The 19,022-nt window shown below is 46.7% G+C and overlaps 1 protein-coding gene across 1 annotated transcript in view; it reads left to right on the top strand.

Annotated features, from left to right (window-relative positions):
- Positions 1-19,022, top strand: part of faf2 (Fas associated factor family member 2) — a 40,654-nt gene that overhangs the window by 5,184 nt on the left and 16,448 nt on the right. The window contains exons 6-7 of the mRNA XM_085995277.1: positions 2,945-3,030; positions 4,388-4,479. Coding sequence (XP_085851403.1) covers positions 2,945-3,030; positions 4,388-4,479 — 178 coding nt within the window. The remainder of the gene's footprint in view (positions 1-2,944; positions 3,031-4,387; positions 4,480-19,022) is intronic.

Genomic DNA, 19,022 nt, shown 5'->3' with positions numbered 1-19,022 from the left:
CTGCTCTTGTTGTCACAGTATTTGTGGTTGGTCCAGTTAAGTTTCTGGTCAATGGTAACCCCCAAGATGTTGATGGTGTGGGATTCGGTGATGGTAATGCCATTGAATGTCAAGGGGATGTAGTTAGACTCTCGCTTGTTGGAGATGGTCATTTCCTGACACTTGTGTGGTGCGAATGTTACTTGCCACTTTAGGCCCAAACCTGAATTGTAAAAAATAAAATAGAAACATAGAAGATAGGAGTAGGCCATTCAGCCCCTCGAGCCTGCTCTGCCATTCAGTGAGATCATGGCTGATCATCGAAATTCAGTACCCTGTCCCTGCCTTTTCCCCATATCCCTTGATCCCTTTAGCCTTAAGAAATGTATCTAACTCCTTCTTGAATATATTTAATGAATTGGCCTCCACTGCCTTCTGTGGTAGAGAATTCCACAGGTTCACCACTCTCTGGGTGAAGAAATTCCTCCTCCTCTCTGTCCTAAATGGCTTACCCCTTATCCTTAGGTTGTGACCCCTGGTTCTGGACTCCCTGGCCATCGGGAACATCCTTCCTGCATCTAGTCTGTCTAGTCCTGTTAGAATTTTATAAGTTTCAATGAGATCCCCTCTCATTCATCTGAACTCCAGCAAGTATAAGCCCAATCGACCCAATCTCTCCTCGTATGTCATTCCTGCCATCCCAGGTATCAGTCTGGTGAATCTTCGCTGCACTCCCTCCATGGCAAGAACATCCTTCCTCAGATAAGGCGACCAAAACTGCACACAATACTCAAGGTGTGGTCTCACCAAGGCCCTGTACAACTGCAGCCAGACATCTTTGTTCCTGTACTCAAACCCTCTCGCTATGAAGGCCAGCATACCATTTGCCTTCTTAACCGCCTGCTGCACCTTCATGCTTGCCTTCAGTGACTGGTGCACAAGGACACCCAGGTCTTATACAGAAGCAAGAATAAATCAGCAGGTAGACATGTCCTGTCCCTTTCAAGTCGCCACTTCCACTTTAGACAGGATTTGTGTATTTCTCACCTCTGCACAGACATATTGTGAAGAGAAGCCCAGTTATAAATTTATTGCACTACTTGACCTAGCTACAAATTAATAGAAAAAGATAAGAGATTGAATTTCTTTTGAATTGAAACTGCATGGCTTCTGGTTTCCATCAAATAGCTGTCTGGTCAAAGTAACGTTTGGGCACAGCTTAGACTGATAACCACACAGGCACTTTTGGACAGGGGTCACTGGACAGTACAATAGCAAAATACTACGGATGCTGGAAATCCAAAATAACAGGAAACGCTGGAAAAACTCAGCAGGCCAGGCAGAATCCGTGGAGAGAGAAATGGTGTTAACGTTTCAGGTTGAAGACCTTTCGTCAGAACTGGGGGGAAAAAGCAGGAAATGGAAAGCAAGTTTAGGGGCTGGGAAAAGGGCTAGGGGATGAAAGGCTAGAAAGCAGGAGAGATTAAGAGACATTGAGATATTCAAGGCAAGAGGAGGTAATGGGACAGGTTAAGGAACAAAGGATGGCTCTAGATGAAGTGTGAATTGCGCTGGCAGAATGAAGGACAGCTGCCATGTGGGAGGGAAGAAAAAAAGCAAGCACAAACAAAAAGTGTGGATTTAAAAAAAAAAAGAAAAAAAAAAAAGAAAATATATATATGTGATGGGGGGCCGAGGTAATGATCTGAAATTGTTGAACTCTGTTGCGTCCAGAGGGCTGTGAAGTGCCTAATCGAAAGATGAGGTGCTGTTCCTCGAGTTTACGCTGAGCTTCATTGGAACAATGCAAGAGGCCAAGGACGGTGAGGTCTGAGTGGGAATGGAGTGGTGAATTAAAGTGACAGGCCACCCGGAGCTCGGGGTCACCCTTACGGACTGAACGGAGGTGTTCCGCAAAGCGGTCACCCAATCTGCGTTTGGTCTCCCCAATGTAGAGGAGACTGCATCATGAGCAGCGAATACAGTATACTAAATTGCAAGAAGTACAAGTGAATTGCTGTTTCACCTGGAAGGGGTGTTTGGGGCCCTGGAAGGGGGGAGGTATAAGGGCATGTGTTGCATCTCCTGCACTTGCACGGGAAGGTGCCGGGGGAAGGGGTGCTGGGGTTGGTAGAGGAGTGGACTACGGTGTCGCGGAGGGAGCGGTCCCTACGGAATACTGAAAGGGGAGGTGAGGGGAAGATGCGTTTGGTGGTGGGATCACGCTGGAGGACAAGGAACTCTTATCGTGGTTCCAGGAAGTGGGGGGGGGGGTGCAGGGGTGAGGGCAGAAGTGCGGGAGATAAAACGGACACGGTCAAGGGCCGTGTCAACCACAGTAGAGGGGAATCCTCGGTTGAGGAAAAAGGAAGACATGTCGGAAGCACTGGTATGGAAGGTGGCATTGTCTGAGCAGATGCGGCGGAGATGGAGAAACTGGGAGAATGGAATCTTCTTCAACTCTTGAACACCAACGCCCCTCCGGAACCACCTTCCCCTTCACTTTCCTCTGACCCTCCTTCTCCCAATCTCACCCCCTGCTGCGTTTTCACTATCCCTTCTGACCTTCCCCTCTCTGACCCCGAACGATCAGTCCTCTGCAAAGGCCTGAGCTTCATCCCCTTACGCCCCCACCTCAATGAATTTCGAGCTCGGCACGATGCTGAGCTCTTTTTCCGCCGCCTTCGTCTCCGTGCCCACTTCTTTGACCAGGAGTCTTTCCATCCGCACGGCTGACCCTTTCTCCCGCTTTCAGAATTCTCGTTCTACCTGGACCCCTCCCTGGTCACTGGACAATAATTAGGAGCAGATCCCTGGCCAATTTTCCCCACTCGAACAATGAAGCCAATTGTTTTGCATCCACTGCCATGCCAGAGGAGATCCCTCAAATAGTAAAGTTATTGAACATGCTTTAAAATAGCTTTAATCTCATTCTTTGTCATTTATTTTCACTGGTTGAACACAGGCACTGAACGATGCCAAACGGGAGCTTCGCTATTTATTAGTTTACCTTCATGGAGATGACCATCAGGACACAGATGAGTTCTGTCGGTAAGTGAGTATAGCATATGTAGTACTTCTGAGCTGGTTTGTCATTTAATCAAAACCAACACTTGTAGATTGACCTTCCATGAATTGTAATTTGAGTTTTCAAAAAAATAGCTGCTACTTACATGGAAATTGTTTGAACGCTATACACATCAGTTGTATAGACAGTTAGCATTATGATAGGGTGGGTGGAGGCTCGTGTGAAGTGTGAACACAAGCATAGACCAATTGGGCCGAATGGCCTGTTTCTGTGCTGTAAATTGTATGTAATAATGCTGTGCTGTACTGCACTGCAGTCACAACTGTGTAAAAGACCATGGGTAATTTTCATTGTTACTGCTTGCTCAGTAAACCGGCAGGGTGAATTGCCGACCCATTGGAAATGAAATCGAGTGGTTTTTATAACGAGTGGCTGATCTGCCCCGCCGGTTTACTGGCCAAGGAGTGAAAATCGAAATTACTGCCCTTGTTTCAAAAAAAGTTTTTAAAAAAAAAATGCCTTTATGGAGGGGTCCTGGTGGCTCGGTCTGTCAATGTACCAAATGATGTGGTACTAAATGATAGAAACCAATAAGAGCCCAGGTTTGATTCTGGTCTGATGAGCTGCTGATGTTTGCCATAAATACTATAATTACATGTGCATGTGGGTAAAGGACAGGGAAAGGATTGGGCTCTTTCACTTTGTTTAAAATTGAATAACCAGTTGACGCTTGTTGCCCTGGCTGTTGTATAAAGAATGGCTATTTAAGTGAAATAGTAGTGTTCCAGTGACCATTGAAGTGTAGTCCAGTATTTGTCACTGCCTTTAGAAGTGGAGTATAAAGGGAAGTACATTTGGGCTGAAGATGTAAAAAATGCCTTTCATTGATTGAGAATGTCTGTAATGACAGGGATTCATATTGACCCTTTTGGGAATAGTGTACAACAGCTAGAGCTCCAAGCTGCTGCAGAGGGAGGCTTGAATTTAGAAATATTTGACATTCTGACAGTAAATACTTTATTTGCAACGGTCTGTGCCTTTGATTTATGCTCCATTTATACTGGATTAATTGCAGCATCATTAAGTTTCATTTTCCAGTTTGCACCCCTTCGTGATTTGTGCTGAGGTATGATTCCACAGGTACCAACATGCCTCCAGTAAGTTGCCCAAGTGCCCATTCTTCATGTGCGTGTCTAGGTAAAGAGGCAATTCGACCAAAGGGATATCACTGCAGCCTATTGATGCTCACATGAAAGGTCACTGAGGTTTTAGTGACTTGCCAGCATCCATTGAATTATACCTCTGTATAAGGGTAGGGGTGGGGGGTTTTGGCAGCTTATCTATGATGGATGACTAATTGTCAGTTTGTTTCTACCTCAGTAATACAGTGTGCACCCCAGAGGTTGTAAACTTCATCAACACTAGGATGCTTTTCTGGGCCTGTTCCACCAGTAAGCCAGAAGGCTACAGGGGTAAGTTTTTTATGTTTACAAAAGTAAAGTCTGCTCGTGCACTGAATTTTACCCTGTTTTAAATTTAATGAGATGATTGCATGGAAAACAAAATCCTGCCTGAAATTATGGGTCATTCTACATTTCTTCTTTCATCACTGATCACTGTTCCTGGTGCCAATAATAGTTTCCATGAATGATTGTGGTTGTCAGCTTGTGCTCAATAGCTATGCTGTAAAATATATATCTATCTATCTCTTCTTTCTGTCTATCTATCTATCTTTCTATCTATCTGTCCTCGGGTGTGCGTCTGTCCGGCTATGCGCTCAAAAGTTATAGAGCGTACCTACGCGCGCGTTACCTCCGAAGAAAGCTTACGGTTCCGGGACTGTCGTAAGCGTATTTACTTTTCGGTCAGATGAAAATTGTTCGCGCCTTATGCAAAAAACCTTCAAAATTAAACTCATCTACTTAGCATTGATTGACTGACGTCAAGGTTCGACCAATCCTGTGCCGTCACGATTGACCAATCCTACAGTGGCCAACCATCAGGGGACCGTAATCGGTGTGTGTGTGTGGGCGGGACTAATCGTTTTCATCTCGGGGATCTGGCAGCCATTGTTTCACTGACATTACTTCAGCTTCCAGCTCAAACTGCTTTGATCATCCAGCTTTGAAAAAGTTAGTATCTCTCTTTAAAAATAACATAAGATTTACCAAAAATGTTTTCTAAGTACTTTCACTTTCATCTTTCAAGGTGTTAAAAGGTAGAAATGTTGCCCGGCAGCAGATTGAGAGAGGGACACAGAGGCCCCAAAGCCTCGCACTCGATTTAAACCGCCCGGCCCAAAACAGCCCTGGCAAAGCCGGGCTCCCCCCAGCTAGTGTATTATATTAGATCTCCTGCCGCATAACTGATTCATTTTGTTACGTTATATCATGTTCTGTGTGTATGCCTTACCTGTTTGTGCTGTCGGTTAGTGCTTCTGTTTGCGTGTCTTGTCTTTTTATTTGCATTGAATTGTTAATCACTTTTTGGTTTTCTGTTTTGCATTTCTCTGGTCTGTTTTAGTTGTCCCTTTCTTGCTCTAAGGAAGAGGCCTGTGGGAACATTGCTGTGGCTTAATTACCAAGTCTTTGTCTCCTCTAATAGCTTCCCGCATTCCCCCTCCGCCAATTGCTTGAACCTACAAACTCCATTCCCTTCAGTAGCCTCCTGCCGCTCTTCACCATTATCCAACCCGCAACCTCTTGATCCCTTTTTGGTAATATTAGTGACTATTGTTGCATTAAACTTTTGAAATGCTGCTGAGTTGCCTCCTGTGTAGCAGTAAAAATTGCACTGGCATTTCAAAAGCAATTAACATTACTAAACGGGGTCAGGAGGCCACCGGTTGGTTAATGGGAAAGGTAGTGGAGAGTGTGTAGGAGGCTGTTGAAGGGGATGGTGTCAGGAAGTCATAGATTGATGGTTCGAGCCATGAAGGTGAGAGAGTGGGGACGGGAGGCAGCAGGCGCAGATGGTTTGGAGAGTGGGCTTCAGGTCAGAGAATGGGGGCTGCAACAAAATAAAACTTGCTTCCAAACCCAGTGCACAGAAAATGGCTGTTGAACCATGGCGACTCTTGCTACAGCACTGCCAGTACTGAAAGGCAAATATAATGGTAATTTTAACAGGTGTTGCCTATTAAAGCTAAAATAACCAGTCATTACCAAATGTCAAGTTGTGACCCAAGAAGTAAGTGTGATAATAGGAAGTGCATGAAGTTGCAATACAATTACTTATGTATATTTATTTATATAGAAGAGATGGGAATGTAAATGGATTGCTAGTTTTCCTCTTACAGGATGAATTATTTTTCAGATTCCACCTCCTAGTCAATAATTCTATTTATATCACATGCTTGTTTGCAGCAATCGAGCAATATTGTAGTTAAATACTTACGACTGGCGTGAGATAAAATAAAGTGACATTAGAAAAAATAACCCAATGCATCTTGCATAACTTGTGTGGTAGAAGCTGAACCTTTCTACAACACCTGGTCTAGAACCTTGGAGAGAATTTTGTTTGAGTAAAATACTGAACATGAATTCCCCAGCAAGATCCTTTTGCGTGAAATGTGCTAATTTCTTCCATGCTAATGTAGGAACGGTAGTTCCTATCTGAATAATTGCAGTTCGACTCAGTAAATCAAAACCACAAAGTTTAATAACAGCGAAGTTAACTAGTAAACTACAGGAGAGGATGCATTCAGGTCTGTTCAGGCTGCGAGGCACTCAAACTGCTGGAAGGTTCTGGAAACCGACGTCATCGTGTTCTTCGCGCCACTGGCAGTCACGTGATCGGCGTCATGACATCATCACGCTGAGTATAGGAAGGTACATACAGTATAGTTAACAAACAGTTTAAAGGTGCAGTACGTGGCTGCACTACAATGCAGTTAGAGATTATTCTCAAATGTTCTGAGTCTCTTAGTGGCTCTGCCACAGGCACCCCCCCAGAATGCTCTTTAACAGACAGTGTCAAACGAACAGGAGGCATGATGAGCCTGGTCGAGCGACGGCGAAACACAGGCTGCGGGAATGTAGCGTTGAAGGATGTGTCGGTTCTTGGCTGCGTCTGGAGCGGCACGGCAGGCGTGGAGGAAACGAGAGGTGCTAGTGTAGGCGACGTGGAAACCGATGCAGGCGGTTCACTGGCGGGTTGGTGCCGAGCTGGTCCAGCGGTCAACGGAGGTCGACCGCGGCGAGGCGGCTGAGCAGCAACGACTGGTTCACTCCGATCAAGATGGGCCGGTTTAAGTCGGTCGATAGAAATGGTATCTGGTTTGCCACCGACGTCCACCGTGAAAATTTTTTCACCCGATGTGATGACACGAAACGGTCCAGCATAAGGTGGTTTTAACAGGCCTCTGTGCGTCCTGCCGAATAAAAACATACTCGGAGCTCATGAGCTCTGTCGGGACGTGAGGCCTCTGTAATTTGTGATTCGAGGTTGGAATAGGCAGGAAATTCTTGGCCACCTCCTGATGCTGGAGGAGCTGCTGAGCCGCAGACCACGATTCTGTGTGTGAAGGGATAAAGTCACCTGGTACCCAAAGTGGCTGGCCGTAGACTAACTCGGCCGATGAAGACTGGAGATCATCCTTGGGGGCTGTTCGACAGCCTAGTAACACCCAGGGGAGCCTGTCCATCCAGTTGGAACCACGCAAGCTGGCCTGGAGTGACGCCTTGAGCGACTGATGGAACCGCTCACACAGGCCATTCGCTTGCGGATGGTATGCGGTGGTGTGGTGCAGCTTGGCACCCAAACCTTGTGCGACTGCTGTCCACAACTCTGACGTAAATTGTGGGCCACTGTCAGAGGAGATGTCGGATGGTACCCCGAACTGAGCTACCCACGATGAAATGAACGCCCTGGAGACGTCTGAGGCAGCAGTAGCACTCAATGGGATCGCCTCTGGCCACCTGGTGGTATGATCCACTACCGTCAGGAGATGTGTGAAACCTCGCGAAACGGGAAGAGGACCTACTAGGTCCACGTGTATGTGGTTGAAACGGCGTTCTGGCACTGGAAATTCGGCCAGTGGAGCTTTGACATGGCGATTAACACTTGCTTTTTGACAATCCACGCAATGGTTTGTCCAGTCCCGGACGTCCAAATGCATTCCTTTCCAGACAAATTTACGGGACATTAGCCATTGTGAAGCACGCATCCCTGGGTGCGATAAACCATGTATGGCCTGGAAAATTTTCTTACGCCATTCCAACGGCATGATGGGCCTGGGCACTCCCATGGATGTGTCACACAAAAGCGTGATTCTCGCCGCCTGGAACTTAACATCGGCCACCTGCCAACTGGAAGGCGTGATCCGGTATGCCTGTACTTCGGGATCTGCCAGTTGCTCTTCTGCCAACCCAACGAAATCGATACCCAGGTGGACTGCCTGGACTGGAGAACGGGAGAGACAATCGGCCACGAGATTATCCTTGCCGGACACGTGCCTTAGATCCGTCGTAAACTCGGATATAAAGGTGAGATGGCGCTGCTGGCGGGCTGACCAAGGCGCGCTCGTTTTTGCTATTGCGAACGTAAGTGGCTTGTCCACGAATGCAGTAAACGGACACCCTTCTAGGAGAAAATGGAAGTGTCGGGCGGCTGAAAACAGGGCCAACAGCTCCCTGTCGAAAGTGCTATATTTTTGCTCGTTCTTGCGAAGCTGGCTGCTGAAGAAAGCTGGCGGCTGAAGAATGCTAACGGCTGCCACGCACCATCGACCCATTGCTCTTGAACCGCCCCAATAACATAATCGGAGGCATCTGTAGTGAGGGCGATGGTCACGCCCGGTAACTGGTGAGCAAGCATGGTTGTGCCTGCCAACGCCGCCTTGGTGTTAAGGAACGCTTGGTCCATCGGCAGCGTACAAGTGATAGCGTCCTTTCCCGACTTCTCTTTGAGCGCTTCGTACAGCGGCTGCATCAACTGGGCTGCCTTGGGAACGAACCGGTGATAGAAATTCTCCATCCCCAGAAACTCCTGCAGGGATTTGACTGTGTGAGGCCGTGCGAATGCTGTAACTGCTTCTACCTTGGTAGCTAGTGGGACGGCGCCGTCCGAAGTGATCTTGTGTCCCAGGAAATCGATGCTGGATAATCCAAACTGGCGTTTGGCGGGGTTGATGATGAGGCCGTGCTGGCTGAGACGGGCAAAAAGTGTGCGCAAATGCTGTGTTCCTGCGAATCTCTACCGGCGATGAGAATGTCATCCAAGTAAACAAAGAAAGGACAAATCTCGTAACAGTCCATGAGCCGTTGGAAGGCCTGCGCTGCGTTTTTCAACCCGAAAGGCATTCTGAGGAATTCAAAGTCCGAACGGTGTGATGACCGCCGTTTTGGGGACATCTTGAGGGTGTACTGGGACTTGGTGGTAACCGTGGACGAGATCCATCTTTGAGAAAACGGAGTTGCCAGCCAGATGGGCCGAAAAGTCCTGGATATGAGGTATTGGATACCTGTCCGGTGCAGTGGCTTCATTTAGATGTCGGTAATCCCCGCAAGGTCGCCAGCCACCGCCTGGTTTGGGGACGATATGCAGTGGGGAGGACCAAGGGCTATTGGAGCGTTGGACGATCCCGAGGCATTCCATGGTGTGAAACTCTGCTTTTGCCGCTGCGAGCTTGCCTGGTTCCAACCGACGTGCCCGGGCATAAACCAGCGGTCCCTTCGTCGTGATGTAATGCACCACTCCGTGCCTCGTGACTGCTGCCGAAAAAGTAGGCCTGGTGAGCTCTGGAAACTCCCTGAGCAGGCGCGTAAACCTGTCCTGTGCTGCAAGTGTACAGGCAATTGACCAGGACATGGTGGTGCTGCGATGGCACGGCAGTGCGTGGAAAGTGGACGCATTTATGAGTCGGCAGCGTTGGACGTCGACCAGAAAGCCGTTGGAGCAGAAAAAATCGGCCCCCAGGATAGCCTGCGAAACTCTAGCAACAATAAAGTCCCAAACAAATCTCTGACTGCTGAAGGTTAAATTGACACTCAGTTTTCCGAACGTGCGGATATCCGCACCATTAGCTGCCTCGAGGGGTGGACCGCGCCCGCCGGATTGCAGATCGAGCCTTGAAGCTGGCAGAAAAGTACACTGGGATCCAGTGTCGCACAAAAATTGTCGCCCTGTCATGGAATCCGTGATGTAGAGCAGCTTTCCCGCCGAACCAACCGCTATGGTGAAGTGGACGTTTTTTAGACCCAGTCAGTTTTGCCGAAAGTGAAGTTTTTTTTTTTGGTTGAAAAACTGCAGGGCGGGCGGCAGCATCGAGCTTTGGTGCCAAAACGGGCGTGGCATGCACACCAGCCTGCAGTAGGAGGGAAGGGCGCCTCGTGGCAGCACAATACTGCTGCGCAACAGTAAAAAACTTGTCTGCCTCAGCCGCAAGTTCTACACAGACCGTGATCGGAGAATTGGCCAGGGCCGTCTGAACCGGTTCTGGTAGCTGGTTAAGGAAAAGTTCGCAGAACAAAAAACATTGGGGCTCCGAACCCAAAAGAGTGAGCATCTGGCTCATCAGTTCAGAAGGTTTTGAGTCCCCGAGGCCGGGCATAGCATAAGCCTGCGTGCGTGCTCCAACTTATTGAGACCAAACACCTGTAGCGAACGAGTTTTAAGAGCCTCATACTTGCCATCTTCTGGTGGATTGCCCAGGAGGCTGACTACCCGCGAGGCCGTGGTGCTGTCTAGAGCGGAGACCACGTGAAAATAACGGGTCGAATCCGCTGTAATCTCTCGGAGTGAGAACTGGGCTTCTGCCTGGAAGAACCATGCTGATGGCTGCTGTTCCCAGAACTGTGGAAGTTTGAGGGCGACGGCATTCGTGTTCATTCTTGAATCTCAACGAAAGTTGTTCGAGATCGGGGCCACCAATGTAGGAACGGTAGTTCCTATCTGAATAATCGCAGTTCGACTCAGTAAATCAAAACAACAAAGTTTAATAACGAAGTTAACTAGTAAACTACAGAAGATGCATACAGGTCTGTTCAGGCTGCGAGGCACTCGAAGACTGCTGGAAGGTTCTGGAAACCGACGTCATGACGTCATCGCATTCTTCGCGCCACTGGCGGTCCCGTGATCGGCGTCATGACGTCATCACGCAGAGTATAGGAAGGTACATACAGTATAGTTAACAAACAGTTTAAAGGTGCAGTACGTGGCTGCACTACAATGCAGTTAAAGAGATTATTCTCAAATGTTCTGAGTCTCTTAGTGGCTCTGCCACAATAATGTTTATTAAATTAATAAGCAAAATCCATGTTCCCGTTAAAATTAAATAACTAAGTACAGGAAACTTTTTTATCCGGCACTGACAGGACCGGCATGGTGCCGGTTTATCAAAGTCCGGATTACAGAGAGGTATAGTAAAAGGTACGAGAGCCCCGTACACGGCCACAGATCCAGGCGGTCCTGTTGCATAGCAACAGGTGCAGGAACCCCGGTTACACGGCCACAGATCCAGGAACGGCCACTAATATGAAGTAAAACTTAACTGAACCTACTCCTGAATTTTGCCGGTTAACAGAGATTTCCGGTTATTTAGGTGCCGGTAAATCGAGAGTTTCCTGCATTGAGCTTTTTTGATTTTTTCCATGTGTTAATGGATTAAAAAAAGTTTCCAGCAGCTTAGTTTGCTTTTCTATCCCAAATATGTTTTTATTTCTCCTTGGGCACTGTTGGCAATTTCATTGAGCTTCAAGAAGACGCTTATACTGAAATTGGGCGATATTGTAATTGAATTTCCAATTTACACTAAGTGCAAGTGACTTTCTTGTTTTTGGGCTTGACCGCTGTTAGATATTTATTTTCCAAGCTGCTTTTGCAAATACTGTATGACCACATTGTGATTGAAAAGCCTTCATGGTGACATATGAAAGCTTCGAGCAGTTCTGCAACATCTCATGTATGGATCATGATGATGGGGCAACTTGAACCATGTCCAAAACGTCTCCATTCATACTGCACTTTTTTTTGAAGTGAAAAGTTTTTCAATAACTTCAAATAATTAGTTAGTGTGAAAGCAATGTAAAACCCACTAACTGGCATCCAAAGTAATAAGAACTTGAGCATTCTTGTTTGTTAATAGCAGTAGATGGAAGAATAAAAGTTCCATGCTTTAGACATGAGGTCTGTGATCCACATTATTTTTGAAACGTAAAATGTTATTTAAAAAATATCTCCAATGTAGCTCCAGCAGTGCAGCATTTGACTTTGCAGTCAGAAGTCTGGGTTCACTTCCCAACCTTATCTGACATTCAAACTGCATTCCACTCAATGATTAGTTGGTTCTTGCAACTGTTTTGCTGGACCTCTAGGTCAAAGCTGAACGTTTGGACCAATTTCTCCAGCTGTGACACGTCCATATTGGTGTGATGAAGTCTGAGCACATGACTGACTTTTAAGGTAAATGAGTGCCATTCAGTGTTTTGTCATGTTTCTCTAGTATTTGGATGGTGCCTTCCCCAAGTAGTAGTGCCCAAATCAGGTACTTGTCATGTGGGAAATCATGGGTACAGATCTATGTCCTGCACTCTAGTCCTGCTTGTTGGAATACTGGTGTTGCGTACTTTTAAATCTCACTCCCCTCCCTCGCTTTGATGCGCTCTGGTTAACAGCTAACCCTTATGCATGCTCGTACCTGCTCCCTTGCTCCTTACAACAACTCCCTCCTTTGCAAGCCCTTTTCTCCCTCTCTTGTTCAGCCCACTTTCACCCTCCCCTCTTTCTCGCACTTATTTTCTCCTTTCACATCTCGCACATGCTCCTTTCTCTCCCACAGGCGCCTACTCCTTCCCACTATCTAGTTTGCCCGTGCACCTCCCCCTCACTCATACTCGCTCCTCCCCTTTCACTCATGCACAGTCTCCCCCCACCTTTTGCGTGCATTCATCCTCTCTTTCATGTGCACATTGACGTAAGAAAACTACTAGGCGCTTGGTCAGAGTATTAAACAAGGCTTTAATCGACTGTTTCACAACATGGAAGTCTAGCTATCCTTCACTAGTTCCTGTTTACAAAATGTCCCTGAGCAAGCTGGGCCTGTGCCCGAGTATTTATACTCTCCCTGGACAGCGCCGCCAGCAGGCCGCCCAGTATATTTCATAAGTCATTTCTACATGAATGGCACGATTTATGTCATTCTTCCCGCCTGAAAGATTGGAAGTCCGGCGGCTTCTTTGTACCGAATTAGTCGGACTAAGAATAGACAGTCGTTTGGATCTCAGTCGGTGGCAGGAAGGCACGTCTCCTTGGACCGCGTTTTGGTCCCTGGGTCGCTTAGTTAGTACCAGCGGGCTGGCAGAGTCCATGTCGCTTTGATCGACCTGAGGGGGACTGGGGAGATGGTGGCTCCGGGTGCATTTGGATATCTGTTGGTGGTCAGTGTCGTCAGAGCCATTGCAATTTCCCTGTCCGAGGGGTAAATCCGCAGTTTTAACTTACTGACAGCCTGTTAACTGATGAAGCTGTCGGAGCTGCATGAGTCGATTAGTGCACTCAAAATGTGTCCATTTACTGTAACATTCTTGGCTGCATGGGACAGGCTTTGGGGAACAACAGCTGTGATGGGAGGAGGAGTAGTTTTACCCTTGGCAGTTGTAACCTTAGTAGTGGCTCTTGTGGGAGGAGCAGTTTTATAGATAGCTGCAAAACTAACAGGCTCTTGACTGGCATACCTTAGAAAAGTGACCTTTCTTACTGCAATGACTGCAGGTTACGTTACGAGCAGGACAAAATTTCCTATAGTGGAATGCACCTCCACAGAAGAAACGCTTCCTTCCAGATTGCCAAGATGCCGCTAGGGCAGTGTCGTCATCAGTGAGGGCTTCCAGGGTAGGGTCGTCATCGGCTAGGGTGTAGTAGTCATCAGTGAGGGCTTCCGCCCAAGGCCCATTGGAGGAGTCACCAAAAGTGATAGCAGCAGTCTGTGCACGCGGTAAAAGATAGGCATCTGCATTTTTTTGGCTAAGTCCAGAGAACATGCCTGGTCATAGGCAGCTTGTAACTTGAGGGTTTTATTCTTCAACAAACGCTGGCATATGAAAGGAGACGCAATTCCGTTAATAAAGGAATCACGATTTTACTCCTGGTACTGGTCAGCTGAGACAGCTTTGAGATTACAATCCTTGCTGAGCCTGCAAAACTTTTGAAGGAATTCGCCAAGTGATACCCTGGGTTGTTGTCGAGTTGTGGCCAGTAGATGCTGAGCAAAAATTTTGTTTGGGGCCTTAACATATAGTTGCTGTAGTATTTGGATAGCGGAGTCATAGTCTACACAGTCTTCGATATAGTCAAACACATGAGATACATAATTGGCAAGTATCTCTAACTTATCAGGAACATTCTCACCACACACCCTGAGGAAGTTGCTGAAGGTACGATACCAGTGTTTCCATACCTTAGCCGTTGTAGATGAATTCGGGTCCAGGTCAAGACGGGCGGGTCGGAGTAGTTTCTCCATGATGAATTGATAACTACCTCTGGTTCCCTTCTACCGTTTGAGTCGTAGCCGTCTGTTCCCAAAACCACTCGGAGCATGGAGCAGCAAACAGTCGATTAAATTGACGTAAGAAAACTACTAGGCACTTGGTCAGAGTATTAAACAAGGCTTTAATTGACTGTTTCACAACATGGAAGTCTAGTTATCCTTCACTAGTTCCTGTTTACAAAATGTCCCTGAGCAAGCTGGGCCCGTGCCCGAGTATTTACACTCTCCCTGGACAGCGCCACCAGCAGGCCGCCCAGTATATTTCATAAGTCATTTCTACATGAATGGCACGATTTATGTCACACATGTTCATCCATCTCCCTCCCAAGCAAGTGCTTTCTCGCTCGATCTCTTACATGCCAGCTTTTCTCTTGTCCCCCTCAAACCTGTGTTCATTTTCTCTCGTTTTCCCTCTTCCCCTCTCCTGTGTCTCCTTTTGTCTCTGCCCATGTGCCTGCTGTCACTTTCACCTGCTTTCTGCTCTGTAATTTGGATCTAGCTGTCACTACCCAGGTTATTATTTCCCTTTAAGGACATCACTCCTTCCTTGAGTAATTGTAATCAATTAAATACATTTGGAATAACAGAAAATGCTGGAAAAACGCAGCAGGCCAGGCAACATCCGTGGAGAGAAGAGTCAACGTTTCAGGTGAATCCTTTGTCAAGATTCACCTGAAACGTTGACTCTCTTTTCTCTTCACGGATGTTGCTTGGCCTGCTGAGTTTTTCCAGCATTTTCTGTTATTTCGGATTTCCAGCATCTGCAGTATTTTGCTATAAATACATTTGGAATTGGAAGTACAATTTCAAAATTTGTGGAAGACACCAAATTGGGGAGTGTCGTTTAATACAGCGGAGGACTATGGCAAAATACGGGAAGACATTAATAAACTTGCAGAATGGGTGTGTAATTGGCAAAAAGGTAGCATACTCCTTGGAAAATAAGTGTTTAAATGAGGTAGAGGAGCAGAGGAATTTGGGGTACAGATACACAAATCACGAAGTAGCAACGCAGGTTAATCAGGCCAGAAATAAAATCAAACAAGGCACTTTTGTGCAGGTTCATTTCTAGAGGGATAGAATTGAAAAGCAGAGAAGTTATGTTAAACTAGTATTTAACCTTGGTTAGACCACACTTGGAGTAGAGTGAACAGTTCTGGTCTCCATATTATAAAAAGGACATAGAGGCACTGGAGAAGTTGCAAACAAGATATGTTAGAATGATACCAGAACTATCTGGAAAGATTGAACAGGCTGGGGCTCTTTTCTCTAGAGAAGAGAAGACTGAGGGGTGACCTGATTGAGTTCTTAAAATTATGAAAGGATTTGATAGGATAGACTTAAAAGATGTTTCCACTTGCAGCTGAGACCAGAACAAGGGACCATAAATATAAGATAATCACTAATAAATCTAAGGGAATTCAGGCGAAACTTCTTTACCCAGAGAGTGGTAAGAATGTGGAAATTGCTACCACAAGGAGTAGTTGAGGTGAATAGCATAGTAAAGGATCCTCTGGGGTAGAGTAATTATAATATAGAATTTCACATTAAGTTTGAGAGTGTCATAGAGTTTTACAGCACAGAAAGAGGCCCTTCGGCCCATCGTGTCTGCGCCGCCCATCCATCCCTGTCCAGTCTAATCCCATTTTCCAGCATTTGGTCCATAGCCTTGTATGCAATGGCATTTCAAGTGCTCATCCAAATGCTTCTTGAATGTTGTGAGGGTTCCTGCCTCCACCACCCTTTCAGGCATTGAGTTCCACATTCCAACCACCCTCTGGGTGAAAAAGTTCCTCCTCAAATCCCCTCTAAATCTCCTGCCCCTTACCCTGAATCTATGCCCCCTTGTTATTGACCCCCCCACTAAGGGGAAAAGTTCCTCTTTATCTACCCTATCTATGCCCCTCATTATTTTGTACACCTCAATCAGGTCCCCCCTCAGCCTTCTCTGCTCCAAGGAAAACAACTCCAGCCTGTCCAGCCTCTCTTCATAGCTGAGGCGCTCCATCCCAGGTAACATCCTGGTGAATCTTCTCTGCACCCTCTCCAAAGCAATCACATCCTTCCTATAGTGAGGCGACCAGAACTGCACACAGTACTCCAGCTGTGGCCTCACCAGCGTTTTGTACAGCTCCATCATAACCTCCCTGCTCTTATATTCTATGCCTCGGCTAATGAAGGCAAGTATCCCATATGCCTTTTTAACCACCTTATCTACCTGCTCCGCTGCCTTCAGGGATCTATGTACATGTACACCAAGGTCCCTCTGACCCTCTGTACTTCCTAGGGTCCTACCACTCATTGTGTATGCCCTTGCCTTATTTGTCCGTCCAAAATGCATCACCTCGCACTTTTCAGGGTTAAATTCCATTTGCCACTTTTCCGCCCATCTGACCAACCCGTTTATATCGTCCTGTAGCTGGAGGCTTTCCTCCTCGCAATTTACCACCCCACCAATTTTCGTGTCATCTGCGAACTTACTGATCATACCTTTTACATTCTCATCCAAATCATTTATGTAGATCACAAACAATAAGGGACCCAGCACCGATCCCTGAGGTACCCCACTGGACACAGGCTTCCAGTCACAAAAGCAACCTTCGACCATCACCCTCTGCCTCCTGCCACTCAGCCAGTTTAGGATCCAACGCGCCAAGGCACCCTGGATCCCATGGGCTCTTACCTTCTTGACCAGTCTCCTATGCGGGACTTTGTCAAAAGCTTTACTGAAGTCCATGTAAACCACATCCACAGCATTTCCCTCATCCACCCCTCTAGTCACCCCCTCGAAAAATTCGATCAGATTTGTTAGACATGATTTACCCTTGACAAAGCCATGCTGACTATCCCCGATTAATCCTTGCCTCTCCAAGTGGAGATTAATTTTGTCCCTCAGAATTTTTTCCAATAATTTCCCCACCACAGATGTTAGACTCACTGGCCTGTAATTCCCTGGTTTATCCCTGCTACCCTTCTTGAATAATGGTACTACGTTAGCTGTTCTCCAGTCCTCTGGTACATCCCCTGTGGCCAGAGAGGTTCTGAAAATTAGTGTCAGAGCCCCTGCAATCTCCTCCCTTGCCTCCCACAGCAGCCTGGGATACATCTCGTCCGGGCCTGGGGATTTATCCACTTTTTGGCCCGCTAAAACCGCTAGCACCTCCTCCCTCTCGATGCTAATATGTTCGAGTATGTCACAGTCCCCTTGCCCGATTTCTATGTCTGCATCGTCTTTCTCCATAGTGAACACAGATGCAAAAAATTCATTTAAAACCCCGCCTACATCCTCTGGCTCTACACACACATTGCCACTTTGGTCCCTAATGGGCCCTACCCTTTCCCTGGTTATCCTCTTGCCCTTAATATACTTATAAAACATCTTAGGATTTTCCTTTATTTTGCTCGCCAGTGTTATTTCATGGCCCCTCCTCGCCCTCCTAATTTCTTTTTTAAGTATGCCCCTGCTCTTTTTATACTCCTCTAGGGCTTCTTCTGTCTTTAGTCTTTTGTAACTGCCAAAAGCCCCCCTTTTATTTCTAATGCATTTTTGTATATCCCTTGTCATCCAAGGTTCCCTTTGCTTGTTGGTCCCACCCTTGACCTTTACAGGAACATGTTGGCGTTGTACTCTCTCTATTTCCCTTCTGAAAGTCTCCCACTGTTTTGATGTGGATTTTCCTATAAGCAGCTGCTCCCAGTCCACTTTGGCCAGATCCTGCCTTATCATATTAAAATCGGCCTTCCCCCAATTTAGAACCCTTATTTCCGGGCCGTCTTTGTCTTTTTCCATGACCACCTTAAATCTCACCGAATTATGGTCACTGTCGCCAAAATGCTCTCCTACTGACACTTCCACCACTTGCCCGGCTACATTTCCCCAGAATTAGGTCCAGTATCGCCCCCTCTCTTGTAGGACTTTCTACATGTTGGCTCAAAAAGCTCTCCTGGATGCACTTTAAGAATTCTGCACCCTCTAAGCCTTTCACCCTCTGACTGTCCCAATTTATATTGGGGAAGTTGAAATCCCCCACTATTATTACCCTATTATTTTCACACTTCTCTGAGATTTGCCTACATATCTGTTCCTCTATCTCCCCCTGACTGTTTGGGGGCCTATAGTACACTCCCAGCAAAGTGCTTGCCCCCTTTTTGTTTTTAAGTTCTACCCATATGGCCTCATTAGAGGAACCCGCTAATATATCATCCCTCCTTACAGCAGTAATTGACTCCTTAATTAATATTGCAACACCCCCTCCCCTTTTACACCCCCCTCTGTCTCGCCTGAAGATTCTATACCCCGGAATATTGAGCTGCCAGTCCTGACCCTCCCTCAACCATGTCTCCGTGATAGCAACAATATCGTACTCCCATGTGTTCAACAACAACTTTAGTTCATCCACCTTATTTGCAAGACTCCTTGCATTAAAATAAATGCCTTCCAGCCCTGCCATATTCTCTTTTGCCTTCACATATTTGCTCTGCCTTCCCAGCTGACTTGTTTTTCCCTCTGTATTTGGCCGTAAATCACCC

Source organism: Somniosus microcephalus, chromosome 8 (genome assembly GCF_052327205.1).
Source record: "Somniosus microcephalus isolate GS21.2 chromosome 8, FLI_Smic_1.0, whole genome shotgun sequence".
Lineage (NCBI taxonomy): Eukaryota > Metazoa > Chordata > Chondrichthyes > Squaliformes > Somniosidae > Somniosus > Somniosus microcephalus.
The sequence above is the reverse complement of the archived record's forward strand: the minus strand, read 5'-3'. Positions and strand labels throughout refer to the sequence as shown.